The 21,007-nt window shown below is 30.6% G+C and overlaps 2 protein-coding genes across 2 annotated transcripts in view; one reads left to right on the top strand and one right to left on the bottom strand.

Moving 5' to 3' along the window:
• The first annotated feature begins 350 nt into the window (after window positions 1-350).
• LOC111424156 (Nucleosome-destabilizing factor) overlaps window positions 351-21,007 on the top strand; it is a 37,092-nt gene continuing 16,435 nt past the window's right edge. Inside the window, exons 1-7 of the mRNA XM_023057591.2 lie at window positions 351-449; window positions 537-573; window positions 1,107-1,189; window positions 1,265-1,391; window positions 1,451-1,564; window positions 1,644-1,814; window positions 10,443-10,616. Of these exons, the coding sequence (XP_022913359.1) occupies window positions 415-449; window positions 537-573; window positions 1,107-1,189; window positions 1,265-1,391; window positions 1,451-1,564; window positions 1,644-1,814; window positions 10,443-10,616 (741 nt within the window). The 5' untranslated portion in view covers window positions 351-414. The remainder of the gene's footprint in view (window positions 450-536; window positions 574-1,106; window positions 1,190-1,264; window positions 1,392-1,450; window positions 1,565-1,643; window positions 1,815-10,442; window positions 10,617-21,007) is intronic.
• Window positions 16,526-20,039, bottom strand: LOC111424155 (immunoglobulin domain and leucine-rich repeat-containing protein 2). Its single transcript, XM_023057590.2, has 5 exons — window positions 19,792-20,039; window positions 17,914-19,626; window positions 17,714-17,858; window positions 17,511-17,651; window positions 16,526-17,187 (listed from the first exon to the last, which is right to left on the bottom strand). Exons 2-5 carry the CDS (start codon window positions 19,587-19,589, stop codon window positions 16,534-16,536), a joined length of 2,616 nt encoding a protein of 871 aa, XP_022913358.2. The 5' UTR covers window positions 19,590-19,626; window positions 19,792-20,039; the 3' UTR covers window positions 16,526-16,533.

Below are 21,007 nucleotides of genomic sequence, written 5' to 3'. Positions count from 1 at the left end.
TCTTTTAATGTATAAAACTTAAATAAAATTAATTTGAAATGAATTATTTACTTTATATTAATTAATATTAATAAATATAAATTGATATTTATTATTTTTAATTATAATTTTTGGGCATATTCAACGTCCATACACGTCAATCAGCATACTAAAAGTATAACAAATGAAAATGTGACGTTTTAAAGTTTAATTGTAATCCTAACCCACTTAAATGCTTTCAAACTTCAAAAGCATTTAAAACTATAACAACAAATTGATAATTTAACCTTTAAAATCAATTTATAAACAATCAAATTTGTTGAGTGTTTCTTGCGCATGCGTGCATCGCCCCCCACTTATGTACCGAGCAATGTAAGCGCGGCATAAACAGAACGTGCACACTTTGAGTTGAACATTGTTAGGAGTGAGAACGTCATGTCGGAAGAATTTAAATTGGGTGATCTTGTGTGGTAATTAATTTTTATTTTTTATATTAAAGTTTGAAAATCGAAAAGTACGTTACGATTTCGGTTCATTTTGGTGTTGTTGTGTTTCAGGGCGAAATTGAAGGGCTGTCCCCCTTGGCCTGGCATCGTAAGTGTACCGCCGCCACTAACACATAACCGTTATTCCCTCTCCGTGCTTGATTCTGCGCGCGCAACACCGTGTTGTGCTTACTTATTCAAATATCTAACCTTAAATGATTATTTTTTTAAAGTTTTTATGGTACATTTTTGATACAAAATTGATTTTTTTAGGTTATCTCTTTGATTATCACTGTCGCCATCTAACGTTTTTTTTTGTTAACCGCCATTTTTAATTTTTATAAATAAATTTTAAGTTTAATTTAAGGATAAATGCATTAGATTAGTTAATAACTCATTAAATTAGATAATTACGCCTAATTTTTGCAAATTCTCCTTAAAAATTTCTTTTTAGAAAAAAAAAAATTTTTTTTTAGGTTAGTTTTTGATGTGTTAATTTTTATTCTTCATCTACATTAATTATTAAAGAATTATTTATTGGTCTTTGACCAAAATTATGTTCAATTATCAAATAATAATTCAATTCACATTTTTTTATAAATTAATATTAAGAATTAACTTTATAAATAATTCATTAATTAGATTGCAAAACCTAAACTGCATGTAAAGAAGCCACCAAAGAAGACTGGAGTACAATGGATCAAGTTTTTTGGCAGTAACGACTTGTAAGCTTTTTATTTTTGTAACATTTTGTTATTTTAAAGTCTCCTTGATAAATCAATGAATTATGTTTATAATAGCGCATGGATCGATGATATAAACATCAAACCTTACTTAGAGTTTAAAGAGCAACTGGCCGATTCAATCAAAAAAGCTTCATTTAAGAAAGCTGTAAGAGAAATTGAGCTTTATATTGAAAAGAAAAAGGTGAGATCATTTCTTTTTAATTACCTTTAGATTTGTTTGATTAATTTTTTTCTATATAGAATGACCCCGAGTTTGATCCTGAAAAAGACGAAGATGAAGAGGAAGGAAAGGACGAATTTGATAAGCTAAAGGAAGAAGAAAAAGAAGAGGTTAAAACACCAAAGAAACGTAAAGTAAGTTTATTTTAGTAACATTTTATAACACTTGGTTCTTTGCTCTAAAATATTGATCATTTAAATTTGTATGTTTCAGGATAGTGGAGTGAAAAAAGAAAGGTCCTCCTCTACCACAAAAGTAGCAGCGAAAAAAAGACGTTTGGATGATTCTGAAGAAAATGGTGCAACCTCATCTTTTACATCAAATCATGTGTCCAACAGAAGTTACCAAGAGTTACTTGATAGACCATCGATTTTGGATGTACCGGTAAGTTGTTGATTAAAATGTTGCAAAAAAATAGATGTCTTTAATTTTTTATTGAATATTCATTAAGTGGTGTTATGTGATATACTGGTTTCAATGGGTTGTTATTTAAGTGATATCTTCTACATTTTCTCTTGAAACTTTATACAGGATTAATATAAAGTGTTAGTTTGGTTTGACAAAATATGCTTATTCCAATTTTTCCAATATTTAACTCTATACAGGGTGCTCCTAATTTTGTGCTCACTGTTAAGATTTTACATTATCCTTGTAAACAAAAACGTTTTATATGATATTATTTAATGTTTATAAATGATTGAAAAAACATTACATGATAATAATTACAACATTAAAACTGAATGCAATATAAATGTGAAGATATAATAAAGATGCAACTATCATCTATTCATTCTATAGCAAAAAAAAACGTCAACAGTGTAAGACAATTTTAAAGCTTGATTGAAGTATTTATTGTATTTGGAATTTTGAGAATTCGCAGTCAAGCAAGAGGGAATTTAAGCAAAATATCAGGGAAGTTAAGCGCGCTATTAACAAGTTTATATCTAATATACTTTGTCTAAAAATGGGTTAGTAGTTGAATTTGTTACATTTTGTTCATAATTATTGGCATATGGTAACTAGGCATATTTTCTAAATCTCATTACTTTCATGCTACTAATATATACTATGTAGGAGATATTTGGAACAAAAAATTTTTTTTTTTGAATTGTTATCGTTAGCAGACGTGCTTTTGGAGTTGGGCAAAATCAATGCCCTTCTATGACATACTTAGCATAAATTAACAGGAACTTGATGGGCAATTCAACAAGCACCTAATATACAGAGTATTCCATTTAAAAACTTATGAAAAAGCCACTTGAAAAACATCAAAATTTACTAAGTTCTATGAACACGCTGTATAGTGTATCTAATATTTTTCGATACTATCATCTACCTACTGGCTTTGATTATTATTAGACATAGTTTAAAGGCAAAAATGTCTTTTTTACATCGTTTTTAAAAAGATCTTGCAACAGGCTTATTTTTGAACAACTGAACTTTTGAAGTTGAATATCTCAGGAACGGTAAACTAACGTAAGGTAAGGTTGGATAAACAACTTTAATTGTATTCATAACAAGGTAAAATACACAAGCGCTCCATTTAAAAAAAAATTATGTACTTTCCGTCACGTCTAAATGCAACACCCTGTATAAATGAAAATAATTTTACGTTATAGAAAATGGTGAGTCAAACAACTTTTATATAAAACATTTTTCTTTCTCAAACGATTTAGTAATTATCTACCGTTGGGATATTAATAACTCATCATGTATTATAGTTGACTATTCTGCATTAAGTATTTCCTTATCTACAGATACCATTTCAGCAGTCCATTAAGTTGTAAGTGTACAAATATTTCATTCCCAACATCCACGCAAGTCTATCATTCATACCTTCACTTGCATAGTATCTTGTTTGAATAAATGGTTCTATAATATGTCATTCATACATAAATGTTATTTGAATTTTCAACATTCGAGTTTTCACTTTTACATGATGAGATCATGATAGAGACAGAGTATATTGGATTCGATACTGAAAACCTATGACATAGTATAGTGTTAACAAAGATCATGTATAAAACGATATTATACAAAGAATGTTTGAAAATTTTTGCTTAAACAGATTACAGAAACAAATTTTGCAAAGCTTTTATCACCATAAGGTAGATATGAATATGATGATATATGTTGGTATCCTTGACCAAGGACATCCTCTGTTGTATCAGTGGATTCAATATTCTAACTATTCAAATTATATTGGAAATTATCCAATGCCAGACATTTTATGGAAATTCTTATGGATTAATGTAATCTAAACTAGAACCGATTTCCCTAAAAGCTCTGTTATTGTTCGCACAGAACAAAAATGTACAGCATTTGAAACAAGAATGGCTGCCTGACTCCTATTGGATAGATAGGACATAACCCAATGAATAACACTAACTGAAATACTCAAAGTGGAAAGCTCAAAAATAGTACAGCCTATTTTCATCCATCGAGGGCTTCTGAGTAATTCGTATAGATTGTATCAACTTGAGAATAATCATTTAGTACAGATTACATAAATAGGATAGATGCCATCAATTACCCTGAACAGAAAACCAAGTTGTTCATTGGCGATAAAGTATGGAAATTGTATACTAATTTAATACCAATTGTTATTACTAATTGTTATGTTTACACTCTTTTTTTATACATCCATGGGTGCTACAGTGAAGCATGATTACGAAAAAATGAGGAACATTTTGCAGCCTATTAATGAGCAAATTGTTTTATCTCTGTGTTTAACGATCTCATTGAAGTTGTTTAAGGGATACTTCGCAGTATTTTGCATAAAGTATGCAGGGATGTGTAGAAAAAAATTGCTATTGCAGGCAATTATACGGTTTGGTTCTCTATGGAAATATGTGTTTTTTTTGTCTTTTCATTCCAAATGTAACATTATTTTATATATATATAATGGAAAACAACTTGATTTATTTCAAAAGTGGTGAGTACACAATGTAGGTGAAATATATTCCAGGTTTTTTCCAGTCTAGACATAAAGTTTAGTATGTTCCCAGATATGAAATTTCATAGCAGGTTGATCCATAGGATGTCCCGTATTTTCCGCATCAGAGCATTATACTGTTGAAGGATACATTATTCTGAAGCGATTTTTGTTATAAATATATTTTTTGAAATGTTTATAATAACCGCACAGGAACTGTTTAAAGTCGTCCAATAGGAGATCGTAAATCAGACACAGGTAATCGACCCCACCCTCGGCCGGACCGCCGCGACGTTCATAACACCTTTCTCACGTGTACTCAGTCGTTGGTAAATTGTATTTATCCAATGAATCATTTAGATTAAATTTTAATTGAAAGAAGTTTATTAATGGTTAATGTATAGGTGTAGTACCTTTTGGTGGAGCACCTTAAGATTTAAATTTTTATTAATTTATCTTTTAACGATATATAGTGTACTCACCAATAGATTCGACACGGAAAGCGAAATAAACTTTTTCCATGAATATTAAATTCCGCTATTGGACGACTTTAAACAGTTCCCATGCGGTTATTATAAACATTTCGAAAAAAAATTTATTCGAAAAGTCGCTTCAGAATAATGTATCCTGCAACTGTATAATGCTCTGATGTGGAACACCTGTATAACGTATACAGTCTATGAGAAAAGCGTTATTTGAGTAATATTTACTTCAAAATATCCATCCAAGGAAGTAGACTTATCAATCAATAGTGTTCTTTATACCAGTAAGATTTGTCAACTATGAGATATGAAAAACATGACATAACATGACAGAAATAATCAAATACATTAACAAAATACAACATTACGTGGATTCTCAACCTGTTTGTGTACACAAAGTGCATGATTTTATATTTTATTATTACCAATTGATTGAAAGTATAATAAGAATATGTGCTTATAAAGTTATGATGGACGTTTCATGATGGTCTTGGATAACTTGCTTTTTTAAGATGAACACAAGAATACACACGCATAAGACAGCACACTAGAGAAAAAAGATTACCTCTGCAAACTTCCAACCACATGTTATACTGCAGCCGACGGTATATACATTATTACATGCAATGTACTGGTATATAGGTATACTGGCAACTTATGTACACTACTTTACGAATTCATGCATTAATCCCATGTGAGATATGGTAGAGTTGGAATGTTTCGATGAGGCAGATGAAATCTTGAAGATATATTGACATTAGACTAATAGATGTACCATCCTATAATTTCTATAAACACTGTTGTAGGTGATTAAGACAGCTTCCCGCAGCGACCAAATCTACAGCCTTAAGTTTCGTATTCTTAACGACTACCCCGCGTATCTATATGACCTTATTACCATAATTGGTTCAAAAAATGGATACGTTAAAATTTTTTTTTAATTTAATGCTATGCAAAGGAAAAAAATAAAATAAAAAAGAAAAATAATTTCATCATGTTTGATTAATACATTTTTTTGAAAAATGATTTGAACTGATGTAATTGAATGTTACTGGGGATATTGAAAGATCAGAAATTTATGATTGTATCGTCAATAATATCGTTCTACACTTTTAGAGTATGGCACCGTCCAAAGCATTCTAGGCTTGATAGAAAATTTTTTAATGACTGCAAGTAGCTATGAACTTGTTCCTAAGAATTTCTTAGGAACGACTACATACTTTACATGTTAGGCACTGCGTTAATGAAAATAAGTTATCTAAAGGAGGTAAAATATCTTCATTAAATATGTATGTTTTAAGCCCCCGTATTTCTTGCATTGTAGGTACCCATACAGTAGTAGCTATTAGTTGTCTTTTCATTCATATGAAAACTTTACATTAATAAGCGAATGTTGATACATCCACAAAACAAGGAATAATTAATATATAGTGAATGTAAGTCACATCTATAAATCAAATGTCAATGGGGGCGATTGATCAATTGTTTGAGACAATTTATGCTGAATATAAAATGCAATATGTTCATCTAAAAGGTGTTCTAAATCAAGTATGATTATAGTTTATTACGGATCAACATGAAAAATGATTATGTATTGTTGACTTGGTCATAAAGCCTGTAATTAGTAAAACTCTAACTACAAACTTTGTATATACAGGGTGATTCTCAATCTATACGCATAACCTTGGGGATTTATTCCTCACGACAAATAATGGCTAATAGGTGAAAAAAATAGTAGTAAAAGATTTTTGATTTCCTAGATATTCGATATATGCGGCAACATCTAGATAAGGTGCTTCCCGGAAGATGGACAGGTCGAGGTAGTCTATGGGCCTGGCCATGTCGATCGCTCGACATCAATCCTCTTGTTTTGTTCTGGGATCACTTAAAAAACATAATGTACGTCATCGAAGTTAATACTGAGTAAAGATTGCGAAATCAGATACAAACTGCTGCCGAGACAATCCGCCAACACCCTGGTTTAGGCCGCGCTCTCATATCATCTCCAAAGCGTACAGTCTTTCCTTCTAGAAATCATCGTACACAGCAACACCAAACTATCTCATCTGTTTAGAACTGATACCATCATACTTATTTCATCTTCTGCAAAAAAATGTTTACATACATTTGAGTGGGTCGTTTGCACATGTCCTCCTGATTGCAAGAGTTGCCTACAAAAATGATGCATGGCGAAATTTAGTAACGAGATGAAGAATGACATGTACGGATCACACAATGTTGAGGAAAATGTTGAGAGCATCAAAAAGAATCAGATAGAACTCCGGCGAAAAACGTCAGGCAGCCTTCCTGTGTTTCATTGATCTAACCAAAACGTTCGACAAAGTAAGGATAAAAGAATTAGAACGGGGCAAACACTACAAAGCACAAAATCACGATTGAGTGCTATGCAGATGATGCCGTCCTCTTGACTGATACTGAGGATGGCATACAGTGGTTATCACAAGCATTTAACATTGCAGCTGAGGAAGTGAATATTGAGGACGTTAATACTGAGCAATGATTATAAAATTAAATACTGGTATAGGCCGCGCTAGTGGGACATCGTGGATTCAGCGAACCCAATTGTGTATAGAAATATTGGAAACAACTTGGAACACTTGATTTGATGTTCATTTTAAATTCTTATATGTATTCTTGATTTGAATGTAAATTTCATTGATATCTAGGAAACTAAAAAACTTTTGCTACAATTTTTTTCACATTTTACTCATTATTTGTCATGAGGAATAAATCCCCAAGTTTATGCGTATAAGTTCAGAATCACCCTGTATTTGTCCTGACCCAATGAAGTTCAGATTTAATCGAACCATAGGGTGCATTGATGAAGAACTTTAACTGGTTGTGCACACAAATTTAAGTTTAATTTACACTAATCGCAATAAAGTTATTAGTTCTTAATGGTAAGCTAGCTCACAAGCAAACTCACAAATTGCTGGAAGAACTAATAAATACACAGTGATTGAAATCCATACAACTGCTATAATAGAAAAATTAATTTCTGTTGTATACAAAACGAAAAGCTGCCAATGAAATATAAATTAGATAAGACATTTTGATATTTATTGAAATTATAATTACTGTTTAGACATAAAAAAAATAAAATTAAACATTAGTATAATTAAATTACATATGGGCTTATAACAACACCAAATCCACGCTCAAACTAAATGAAAGAATTGATAAGCAATCAATAGCTTTTATGTACTAATCCATAAAGGAGAAATTATAATTGGTTACTCTCTATGTAACCAGAAATTGTATGTTCAAATATTGATTTAAGTATCTCATCTTTCTTTGAGATGTATTCTTTTTCTATCTTGTGGAACGTTCAATGAGTTGCTCTTATATTAGAATAAGTTACTTACAACAGAGTAATATAAACAATTAAAATTAGCCAAGGAGTATATATATTATGGTTTGAGAAAGTTTCTTTTCGCCAATTTTGTATAGCATCATACCAACGATTCAATACAAATTTTCTGAGGATTCGCTTGATTAAATATCCAAAATAAGGTATGGCTACCAAAAGTGAAATCAAGCCACGTCTAAGCTAAGAAAAGACATTAAACAAAAACGTGAGGAATGATAATATTCTTAGAATGGGAAAAATGGATCGATTAACAGTCTTGTCATTAGATGAAGATAACGTCGTTTCAAAAAATAAACTTGGAATTACGGTGCAAATATTATTAAAAGGTTTTTTAAAAAACATACTCAATTGGAAAAATGTAAAAACGTAATTTATTTTGTGAGAATATGTTTTGGTGTAAATTTCACATTTATACTCTACTAGATATTAAGCTGGTTTATTTACAAATGCAGTGTGTGTAGATTAATTGAAACTTGACGCCAATGGGATTTTACTCTTTAACTTAACCGCTTTTGCCATTGACTAATTCACCAATTATGTTTTTTGTTAATACATTTTTTTCCTCAATTATAGAAATATAAATAATCGGCTATTCAACTTTATTACTATTTAGTCGGTTACAACTCCGCCGTAATTGATTTTGTTATCCCATATAAAAACACATGTTTAGTCGCTGTTCAAACAATTAACACATTTGCAAACTTTTTTGACAATCATGCAAAATATTAAATTGGAATTGGCAGTAATTTAAAAAAATTTTTTTTGGAATGATAGCATAATTATTTAGCTACAACTTAATGTTACAAAGAATATATGTTGCGAATCCTTAGTATTTGAAGATTTTTTTCATAAATCTTTAAAGGCAAAGTATTTTCGAAAAAACCAATTTTCGTTATCTGATATTCTTACAGTTTTACTTTACTTCTTATTTTAATTCGGTTAATGTAAAGCTTGTTGAAGCTACCAACGCTGGTTAAAAGCCAACGCCACCAAATGTAATACAAGCGGGTACTACCACCAACATAATTAAATTAAAGTGTGGTGTATGTAGATTAATTAATTATTAATAGAAAAATTCTATTGCTGCGGCCAGGCAAGTTATCGTACTTGATCGAGTACTTGAAAAAGGAAAAAAAAATAATTAAATATGTACATTAATAAATTGTTTGATTGTTATATTTTTTTCAAGGGCAACTTATACATTCAATTTAATAATAAAATCTTAAAATTTTTAATAACAAAGAAAAAAGATTATTTTTTGACAATATTTTTCGAAAATTGATTCATTTAGATTTTAGATCAATGCAGTTTTTTGTAACTACCCAAATTAATTTTTGAGATTTGTTTTGTGATCATATTACAATATAGGTGTAAACTTTTTTGTACTTTTTATAAATAATTGCTTCTAATATCAAAGTCTGATGTTGGGTTAAGGAACAAAATTAACACATACCAGTTATTTTATATTTTTGACACTTTGTGTAAATCTTTAGTGGAACTTAAAGTGTTAAATGACTCACAAATAAGCACAAAACACTTTCTCTTAATTTCTTTTTCCTTGTAAAGTGGTATGAAAGTGAACATTGAAGTACATAAATCATATTTTTTGTGATTAAACTAAGATAAAGTTAATATTAAGTAGTACTCTTCAAAAAATCATTTTATATTTAATATTTTAATTATTTTTAAAGTTATTAGTTCTATCTTTGTATTGTTCAGTAAATTTATAACTCGGTTTGTTATCAAAATCGGTTTAATTTAAATAAATTCTAATCAAATGTGTAATTATTATACTTATTCTATTTTATATTACATGAATGATGATAATCCCAGCTGTAAACATTAATATTGAATTTCCGTAAATAATTCTATTTCAACTTTCTCTTATTAAATCAAATTAAAAAGAATTTAAAAAATAATTACTTTTTAATTATCTTCGAATATTTGGCATATTTTTTATTATACTTTTTTTATTCGATTAAAATAAAAGTTTGAAGTTATTTCATTCGAGGTAGTAATGGAGAGGTTAACAAACTGTCCAAGGTCATTTGGTTTTTAAATAAACTCTTAAAGCTCTTCAATGATACAGAAGAGCTTATAATTTCTTGGAAATCTTTTGACTCCTAGAGATTTTTATTTATTTAAATAATTTTTTATTTATTTATTCAACAAATTTTTATGTCCCTTTTGTATCTTTTTTTTAGCATTCTCCAACAATTGACATCAACAACGTTTCGGAATCCTTCAAAAGTAAGAAGATTGAAGCCTCGAAGTCCCGGTTTGGATTCATCGGGCTTGGCATAATGGGAACTGAAATCGTCAAGAACCTGATCAATTCCGGTCATCGAATCAACCTTTGGAACAGGTCTTCGAGAAAGGTAGGATTTGATCTTATTGTTTTTCTTTCGCTGTTAATATTAATCTACACATAGATTCTGTTATTCCAATATTGATATGCAAAAGGTTATTTGCATTTCCGAAAAAATTGGGTTAATTGAAACTTGGGAAATTTTTAATTGTATTTCCAGTTATACGTCAAATTATACTTGGAAAATGTTAACTCTCATTAATTTATTACTGGGTATTTTCTTTTTTTTTTGGTTTGTTTAAGGCGGCGTTTAATGTGGGTAGAAAAGAGTATTTTATATTTTCTCAAAAAATTTAATTTATTTAATATCAAAAATATTTCAATATTTTGAGTCTCTTAAAGTCTAACTTTTCTTTATATCTTTAATTGAATTTTCTTGATAAATTTATCTAAGGAATAAATCGAGCTGTTAGTCAATTACAGTCAACAACTGTAACCTAATAGGTAGTTATTGATTTACATAAAAATAGTTTATAATCATCTCAATTTGAGTTTCCAAAGAAAAGAGATAATAAATGAAATAAAATGCTGGTAATATCTCTAAAAAGCCAAATATTGAATAGAGTACAAAAATAGAGCACTTTTGGTTACTTTTAAAAATTCGTCCATTCCTTATTTATTTGTTTTTTATAGTTCTAAATTTCCAAATTGCTATATTCTTGCTAGAGTAGAAATGTTAAAATTTCAGAAATCCTGTCTCCATTTTTTAATATCAGCTATTGGTAAAAATCTTGCTAAAAAGTTCTGGAAAATCTCTGGAACATTTGCTTCTGAACTACTTTATAACCTATTCCAAACCTTGCTTTGTGGTTGAATTCTGTTCATCGTACTATAAGATTTAAAATAAAGGGAGACATAAAGGTTACATTGTTTTTGATGAGTGTGTTTTATGTATTTGCTTTGTAGTAGTATTTTATATACGATGTTTACCTACCTGAATAGTTTGCCTGATGGGAAAAGTAAAAAATGCCTTGAAACCGGTTGAAAATAAATGAAAGAGTATCATCATCAAAAAAAATTCTTCTAAATAATCCAAAGAAAAATTAAAAATATCGATCATTTTTAATTTTTTTTTTATATTAATAACTATCTTGTTTGGGCAGATTTAAAACATACTACAAATAATCGAATCGTAAACAACAACAGAAACAACATAATAATTTCTTATATCTTCAGTGGTGATAACGGATTTAAAGTTCTGTATAATTTGGATGTAAAGAATTTATTATTAAGAACCACCATTAGAACGACAATGATCTGATTATGAGAATTTATTAATATTTTTTTATCAATTGTACCTCCTAGCTCTGAGCTTTTTGGTCTGAGGTTTCTCTCCAACATTGCAATTCTTTGTTCTGGCGTTCCCTCAACATGTCCGTACCAGATTAGCTGTTTTTGTTGCTCTTAATTATTCAACATCATTTTATTATTCACAACTTCTTGCTCTCTTTTAATACACATATATAAATTCTAGATCCTCTTTATACTATTCAATGACTCTTTGCCCATAACTGTTATGTCATCTGTGAGTTGTATTTCCATTCCTTAGCATGATCTCCATCTTCAGTTTTTCGTTCAGATTAATTTTAAAGTGTTGAGGACAAGCATCAATCCTGTCTAAGGCCTTTAATCACTGGAAAGGTTAGGAGACATCGTTTGCCAATTTTCGTCTGGACTTCATATAATTGTTTAATTGCACTTATTCTGTTCTGTTGATTGGTACCTGCCGCAGTTTTCTTATCGGTACAGTCGTCGAATGCTTTGATAAGGTAGTAGTTTAATAGTAGGTGGGCTTCTCGATTGGTTACTAAAATATATCTATAGCTTTGGTCAATCGGTATTGCATCCTTTTTTATGAATTGGTGTGATCCAAGCCCTTTCTCCAGTATTGTTTCCCGATTTATAGAAATCTCAAAAAGTTGTCGCAACATTTCTATTAGTTTGTTAGCGCCAGTTTTCTATTCTTATTGATTTAATTCCAAGCCATCTCATCACTAACTTCCAATATAATTGGATTTCAATTTGCTTTGTTGGAGCTTGCACTTCGTAATGATTTAATTAATTTCCATTATTCTGATGAACTTGTACCTGCTATGTATGACTCTATTTCCTCACAGTTCCTTTCCCATGTTTCATTCTTGTTTTGAATCACTTCCTGCGGACTTAAGAAGTTGATAGGTATTTCACTATATACCTCTTCTTCGTAGCATGAAACAGAAACGATGTGGGTTGGGTTGATGTTTAGTGATACTATTCACAAGATAAAAAAGAAAATAGCAACTAAAATGAAAATATCGCCAAACAACCTTAAACCAAATTTAAAATTTTGGTTGCCAGGTCTTTATACAATCAAAGAAAAGTTATTATGTTTGGAAGTAGCCGTGAATATACGCATTTTACTAAAGTATAACTATGTTAATGTAAGCACATATAAAAGAACTACTGCCTTGACCAACATTTTCGTGTATCTACTAGATAAGTTACATTTACAAATGTGAAAAAAATCACATGAGATACAAATGAATTGTTAATGTGTCACTGTTTGATATATATTTTGCCGGAAACATTGCACCATTTCTCTTTGCAAGATGTTATTCGTAATGGCACGTAAATTCAACAGAATGGTGTCACTTGTCATACCGCTCCTTAAACATTGATGGTCTTCCAAGAGTATTTTCTTGGCGATGTTAACTCTTGTTATGATGACCAGAATTCTTCCAATTAGTCCATGCCTAAAGCCTTGAATTCCCAAATTGAAAACAATATCAACCGAGTATCGCAACATTTATTGTCAAAAGCTACAAACTGGCAACTATACAAGCTCTTACAGTCCTGTCATAGAAGGACGAAAGGATACTCGGCATCGTTGAGGGGAAAATACTGCGCCATATATGTATACAGGGAAGTGTTAAAAAATGGAAAGTATCGCAGAAGATGAATCCTGATGTTGCTTTTATAAAGATCAATCGTTTGCGCTGGATGAGATACTTCCAGAGAATGAAAGACGAAGACTTTCCAAGATAATATTAAAACAAATTTCCATCGGAACAGGATATAGGGGCGTAATCCAACACAAAATACATGAAATAAGTGGAAGACGACGCCAAAACCCTTGGCATCGTCAATTGGAGAAGGATGTCTGATAATAGATCGAAATGGCGGAACATGGTGGAACAAAGGGTTGTCAGGCCATTGACGATGATGACCGAAACATTACAAATTTATTGCATGTATTGTTCCATATGTAATTCTTATAAGTCTATGTTATACAATTATACAACAATTAATACTTCACTGTTATGCTACAGAGATTATATTTCATAGTATTCTTGTGCTGTTATTGTAACACAACTCATACATAATGTGTTACTTTTTTATGGCCATTTACACACAAGTGTAAGGATTCTAAATAAACATGCACATCAACAGAAAATGGCTTACATGCTATTATGAATACAATTTTTACAATCTATTTATTTGTACATACTATGATATATTAGATATATATGTTCCAATAGATTTAATTAGTAACCCAAAGATTAAACCATTGTTGCTACATGACATGATTCAACACCACTAAGGGTTTAGTAATCTTCCATTATCTTCTCAATTCTTTTTCAAGAAATTGTAATTTTTTTCTATTTGCACGATAAGTACCAATTACAGGTTACACATACAAAATAATTCTGCAAATACACTGACATAAAAAGCCTATTAAGATATAATATTTAACACCCGAATAGTTGATGTCCTTTGCACTGTCTCCTTACTTGATAAATACTTCGCGTCGTTGCCGCATTCTCTTGTTACAGACTTGACTGATAGGTAGGTAGCCGTTTAGGGTTGATGTGGAATTTAGTCATCGGTTTTATCGATTGAGTGCTTTCTAACGTTCCAAAACCGTATTTCAGACTAACTCTTCAACATTGTAGATTTTATTTGTTGCTTTCAACTCTTCGGGGCAATTGAAATGTTTGGAATGCAACAGTAGAAACCTTCTATGCAAAATTTGTTCCAAACAAGCGTGTGTTGTTAACATAACTCCAATAATCAGATTATACTCTATTATGTCGGCATTTCGTGATTTAAATGGCATGGTTAAAAAAATCATTTGCATTACAATAAATGTTTTAAGGTTGCGTGTGCTATTTTGAGACTAACTTTATATAAACAAACATTTACATTACGTCAGATTATTATAATTGCAATTGCAGCAAGTTTATCAAAAAATAGTGAAAAAATATAACATTCCCATTTGTAGCTTTAATAAAAATAGAGACATTTCAACATTTTACGTAATATAAGAATTTTGTTATGAATATAAGTTAAAAAATCGGTTGTAGTAATTTTTAATCACTTTATGATTCACTGAAATACCTTAATAAGTTTAATATTTTTTTTAAATTTTGAATTTTTATTGAATATCAAGCCTAATAAACGCTCTGGTTTTATTTTAATTGTTTGGATAAAAGGAAATAAAATTGCATTATTGATTTATTAATTGATTTATTTATCATTAAGTTCACCAGTTTTTCGGCTAGATCGCACGGACACACACAAATATTTACATTTAACAGGAAAAAAATATCTTTTTATATATTTTAAGAAAAATAGCTATATAAAGACTTTTTTTGTGTTATTTTTTTAAGAGTTCTTTAGTACCCGCTTATTTTTAATTAATCTTATCTTTGCATATTTAAGTTCTTTCAAAATATACTTCATACCGGAAATCTTCCAATCGTTTTCTTATACTTCGAATCATTTTTTTAAAATTGTATATCTTTGTATGATACAAGCGGACTTAGACTAGCAACAAGAAGATTTTATTTTAGAAAACCTTAGCGAGGTTATCTCCGAGTTTATTAGTTAATTTCCGTAATAATATTTCACTCGAACAAAAAGAAAGTTAAAATTACTACAATAATTATTTTTCCGTGATTTCTAATTGATAACAATAAAATTATTAACCACTAAAGGTATTCATGATCTTAAGATTTTTTTTTCTTCATAATTTTCATAGAAAATAAAAAAAAATATAAATTCTTTTAAACATGTTTAAAAAAATTAAAATCTTGAATACCCATATTTACTTATTTTTGTTACATCTAAAAACGGTTATAACGCAGGAAAGTAATAAGTATCATCAACATTTTAGGCTTAAATTTATTACAGCTAGGTTTTTTTTTCTTGTTAATTTATTTTCTGTTGTACCTAATCGGAAAAAAATTGGAAGGGTTACGATTTAATCAGTCTAATTCACAGAATAAAGAGACTGTAGAATTAATGGAGATAATAATAATAAATTGGTTAATGATTATCTTTTTTATTTTTCTGTTTGGAATGTATTTCATGCGGGAAAATAATGATGTTAGATTTCGATTAAAATCTATTCTTATAGGTATATTAAAGTAACTAACTACAACTACTTCTTTGTTTTAATAATAGAGACACATTTACGGGTTTTATGGAAAGTGAATTATTGGGACGAAATACCTCATTCTTTGTTATCTATATTATATACGATTTTACCGGCCTTTATTCTGTGATATGTCGTCGGTTTATAGTGATTCATTAAATTATAAGTACCGTTACTTCTTTTTTCGCTTGTTATTGTTAATTTAATTATCCGGTGGGAGTTGTTTTTTCCACAATTTTCATTGGAAGGAGGAAAAAGCAAGAATCTCTTTCGCGGATGTAGCTCTTATTATTTTTTTTTTCTTCAAAAATTTATTTATCACAGCGCTCAAAAGCCTGATTCGCAAACCATTTTCTTGCATTTTCCACCTCTGTTTAATTTTTTATTTAGATATTTTTATTTTACTCTTGGCACAATTATAAAAGAAGAATTTATAACCCAACAATTAATTTATTAGTTTCTTTTTTTTTTTTTTTTCGTTTATTACTTACATTTTTTCTTACTTTTCTTCTTATAGAGTTGTTTCTAATTTTTCATTTTGACCGCCACCTTCCACCTTCGCGATTTCCACCGATGTTAACTCGGGTAAACTAGCACTTTGATGTATGAAATCGTTTTTGTTATTAATAGTCGCGCACTCTTCCATGTTTCCTCTTATTTTCGGAATATCTTCTGTGGTGACCGCGTTCTTCGACGTGGACGGCCTAACGTCGAAAGCGGCCGGTTTATTCTCGATGTAATTAATATGAACGCCGGCCAAAACGTCACCGGCCGGCGTCTGCCTCGAAGCAATCGACCTTTCCGTAGGCGTATAATACAAAGATAATTTGCTTTGGTTTATATCCGACTCGCTTGATGTTATTGGATCCTCGATTTCCGTTAATTTCTCGATTTTCGTTTTAATATACATGTCTAAACTTTCAATATCGTTCATATCGAAAACTATTGATTCCGCCTTTCCACACGTCCCAGCTCGGCAATTTTCAAAATAAAGACTTGGCAGGTTCTCCAAGACTTTATTTAACGTCTGTTGTTGATACTTGTAAGTTTCGCGTAATTGAAGGACTTTATGCGCGCTAAATTTCCGAATTTTGTTTCGTTGGAATATGTAGTTTTCCCTCACCCAGTTCAATTGACTCGTCGAATAATCGCGTACCTTACGAATCTGGAAATAAAAAATAAATTAATTTAGAAACCTTGAAAAGTTAAAAATTATTTATCAAAAATCTTAACAGAGGAAAAACACTTTGATTATCATTAATTAAAAATAAATGTTCAACTTGCTGACGTTCACAAGTGGTTTTTTAATCGTTCTGTAAACGTTGTAAATTTTTATATACATATAATAAACGTAATAAATTTTGTTAAAAATCATGAAATTTATCAAATAACGTAATAAAGCGGTCAAAATAAAAAGTTACGATAGTAAATGATTAAAAAAAAGTTGGGGTTTCACAATTATCTCAAAATTTAATTAAATATAATTACCTGATCATAATACTGATCTCGAAGTGCCGTTAAATGTTGAGTTCCTATATCCCTGATATCTTTCAGATGCTTTGTTTGAGTTTGGTAGCTTCCCTGAATCCATTCCATTTGTTGAGTGCAATTATCCTTGATTCTATTCACCTAATAATAATATTAATCATAAATAATTTACTCAATAAAAAATATTTCCTTTAATAACATACCTGCAAAGTGTAATTTTCGCGTAATTTCTCTAATTGTTGTGACTTATACTGTTCGATGTTATCCAACATGGCATAAATTTGCCGAGCTCGCGGTGAAACTCGATCTCTTTTGCAAAAACTGCAGCAGTTGTTGAGAATTCCCAATCTAGAATTACAAACAGCAATAAAAAAATGGGTAACAATCACAAATTAATTCTTACTTGTTTAATATGTATCTGAACAATTGTACTAAAAGTGTTAATCCTAAAAAGCCAGCAGCACAATAAAATCCAACTAAAATGCTATAAAGTCGAATATTATTCCAATCGGTTGGATCAATATGAAGAAGAACATCTCGCGTTGTATTTGCAATTGGGTTACTAGCGTAACATCGATATCTACCGCAATCTTCTCTAGTGACGTTTTGAATGTACAAGGTTCCGTTGTCCAAGACTTGAATTCTTGGTGGTATCTGTCTTAGCGGTATCTCGTGTTGATCATGCGCGTGAGGATGTTTGCGAAAAACATCGGGAATACTTGGATCCGGATTCCAGTGATAAACTTCTCTTTTCGGTGTCACCCATGTGATTGATGGTGGAGGATTCGCCGTATATTTACATTCCAATAAAGCGTTGGTTTTTAATCGATATTGTTTCGTAGGCGTTTTGTACATAATGGTAGGTCCCGTACAATTTAAATGTTGTAACGGTGTTATCATATCATCCGGATACGAATGGGGTCCGCACCTCAATTCGGAAAATTCAACTATATTTTTTCTTTCTTCCACCCAAGGTGCAAACCAAAACATTCTACAATCGCATGCCCAATGATTATCGGAAATGTCTAGCTTTTTTATTTTGGTTAAGTTAGATAATGACAGAGGTAAAAATGTCAATTGATTGCCGCTGATGTTTAACGTTTCGATTAATGGCGTATCGTCAAAAACGTACGTTTCGATTTCTTTTAGGAACTCGTTGTCTCTAATGTACAAATGCCGTAAGTGTGGCAATCCGAGTAGTTCGGTGTTATGGATAATTTCTATTTGAGTGTTGTCTAAAGTGAGCGAGATTATTCGTTGACTAAAATGAAACAGGCCGAAGGTCAACTGCTTGAGTTTGTTGTCGCTCAGATTTAGGTGGGTTAGACTTTGGAGACTCCTGAACGTTCCGCTCGCCAAATTCACAATCGGGTTACCGGCCAAATTTAAATATTCCAATTTGTTTAACGAATCGAAAAGACCTTTCGCTATGGACGTCAACGAATTATTAGACAGATCCAAGCGTTTCAAATCGCTCAAATCTTCCAGTGCGTTTGAAGTAAGTTTCGCTATTTTGTTGTTATTCAAATAAAGCTCTTCGATGTACTTGTTGAATTTGAAGAAATGATCTAGAATTGTAACGATGTAATTGAAAGAGATGTCGAGAATTTTTAAATCTCTTAGCGGGTGGAATACTTGGAAGGGCATCACTCGGAGCTCGTTGTGTGATAAATCGAGATGAGTTAAAAAGAGATTCGAAAAAACGTGGCGCGGAAGATCGTTGATTTTATTGTATGAAACATCAAGAATTTTTAAAGTTGCAAAATTTTTTAATGTATCGTTACGCAAAACGATTTCGTTACTCGAAACGTTCAAACTTTCTAAATTTTCACCATTTTTAATAGATCGATTCAAATCAGTTAGATTACTTTCCGTCCAGGATAGATGCTTCATATGTTCTACATTTAAAAAATCGTTTTCTGTGGCTGCTTGGTGCTTGTAGCACCAAACATTTGTGCCATTTTTGTTACATCCCGTCGTTATTCTACCATGCCTGTTGTGACTTATGACGATTGTTGGTGTCACAAGTACCAGGATAAGAAAAGTAACGCCGGCATATGTCAGCCGGAAAAGCTCCATCTTCTACTAGGCATGGTGGTAAAAAAATCCTTTTAACCTAATCCACAAAGAAATAAAAATTACAAAAACAAGTCTAAGGAATCATACAAACAACAATAATCATTTACGTCAAACATACTATGACCTTTTTAATATTCTAAAAAAATACTATTTTCCGCACACTATTTTCTTATTTATTTTTTCTTCTTAACAAAACACTTACCGATTCGGCTCGTGGCCATTTTAGAAAAACCGTTTTTTTCCTTTTAAAAAGTCGTTTTCGTTTATTCAATATTTTTGGTTTGATTGCGTAAATGCGCGCGCGCAAGTTTTTTTTTCGTTTGCTGTTTCAATGATTTGAGAGCACGGACGTGGTAACGAAAAAAACGCGGAAAATGATATAGAATAATATAGAATAATGTAGTAAAACGGGCGAGGATACGTATCGAACGGAAACCGAATGTGCACTGTGGAATACACAGCTGCTCGCGAAGTGGGGAGTAGACTGGACTCGTCCAAACAAGAACGTCGTAGGGGAGTCCGCGTTGTCGATAGCTTTCGTTTTTAGTAACAATTGAACGACTTCTACTCAGATAATTAACTGTTTTTAAGGATTCTTTTGTTTTTTATATCAAACAACCTTAATCTAGGTAATCTTATAAAAAAATCAAATCATTTAATCCAAATAATCTTAATATACAATTTAATAATAGCCATTAATATAAAAAATATTTTGGTATTTACGTCATTTATCATACATTAACAATTTTTTAATGATTCATTAAAAATTGCAAAGTGTAACCCTTTAAAACTACAGTGCGATCGATAAAGTTAGAATATCAGTCGGCAACCAGGACACGGCAACGCCATCTATACCATCACGTGTCGTTTCGTTGCGTCACTTCGCCAGCGTAATCTTTTAGTAGCGTTAAAGGACGTTATCAGTGTTTTTTGTAATTATTCAGTAGTTTCTCATTCCCGTACAAATATATAGCGCATCCTAAAAGTTCTACATTTTTTTCCTTTCAAACTAAAATTTTGTTTAATTATTGATCATAAAAATTAAAAAAAAAATCATTTATTATTAAATTTGAAGTTCTGTCAATTCTAATTTTGAGTTATACTGATACTGATAACATAATGAGATTAAAAATTTTCTAATCATTGTTTTTCTGATTTCTATTTTTACACAGTTTATTTTAATACCTACTTAAAGAAAGTTTTTAAAATATAACTGTGGAGTTATGAAAACTTTTATATTTTGGCTGCGCAGAACTCTAAAAATATCCCTTTCAAGTTTTGGTTCGAGTTTTATGTGCGTAAAATGAACTTGAAACTTTTAATTTTATCTAACCTTTCCTTTGATCATTTATTTAGTTAATTAATGTTAATCTGGTTGCTATTTCTTTAATGTTCTTTGGGTATTTAATGTTATTCTT

Source organism: Onthophagus taurus, chromosome 11, assembly GCF_036711975.1.
Source record: "Onthophagus taurus isolate NC chromosome 11, IU_Otau_3.0, whole genome shotgun sequence".
NCBI lineage: Eukaryota > Metazoa > Arthropoda > Insecta > Coleoptera > Scarabaeidae > Onthophagus > Onthophagus taurus.
Note: the sequence above shows the minus strand (reverse complement) of the source record. Positions and strands in the feature narration are given on the sequence as shown.

Coding starts and splice junctions, on each gene's coding strand:
- LOC111424155 (XM_023057590.2), bottom strand. CDS start 19,589: ATGGAGCTTTTCCGGCTGACATATGCCGGCGTTACTTTTCTTATCCTG. Junction 17,859..17,913: donor TTCAGATACATATTAAACAA/GTAAGAATTAAT, acceptor TTGTAATTCTAG/ATTGGGAATTCTCAACAACT. Junction 17,188..17,510: donor GAGATCAGTATTATGATCAG/GTAATTATATTT, acceptor TTTTATTTCCAG/ATTCGTAAGGTACGCGATTA.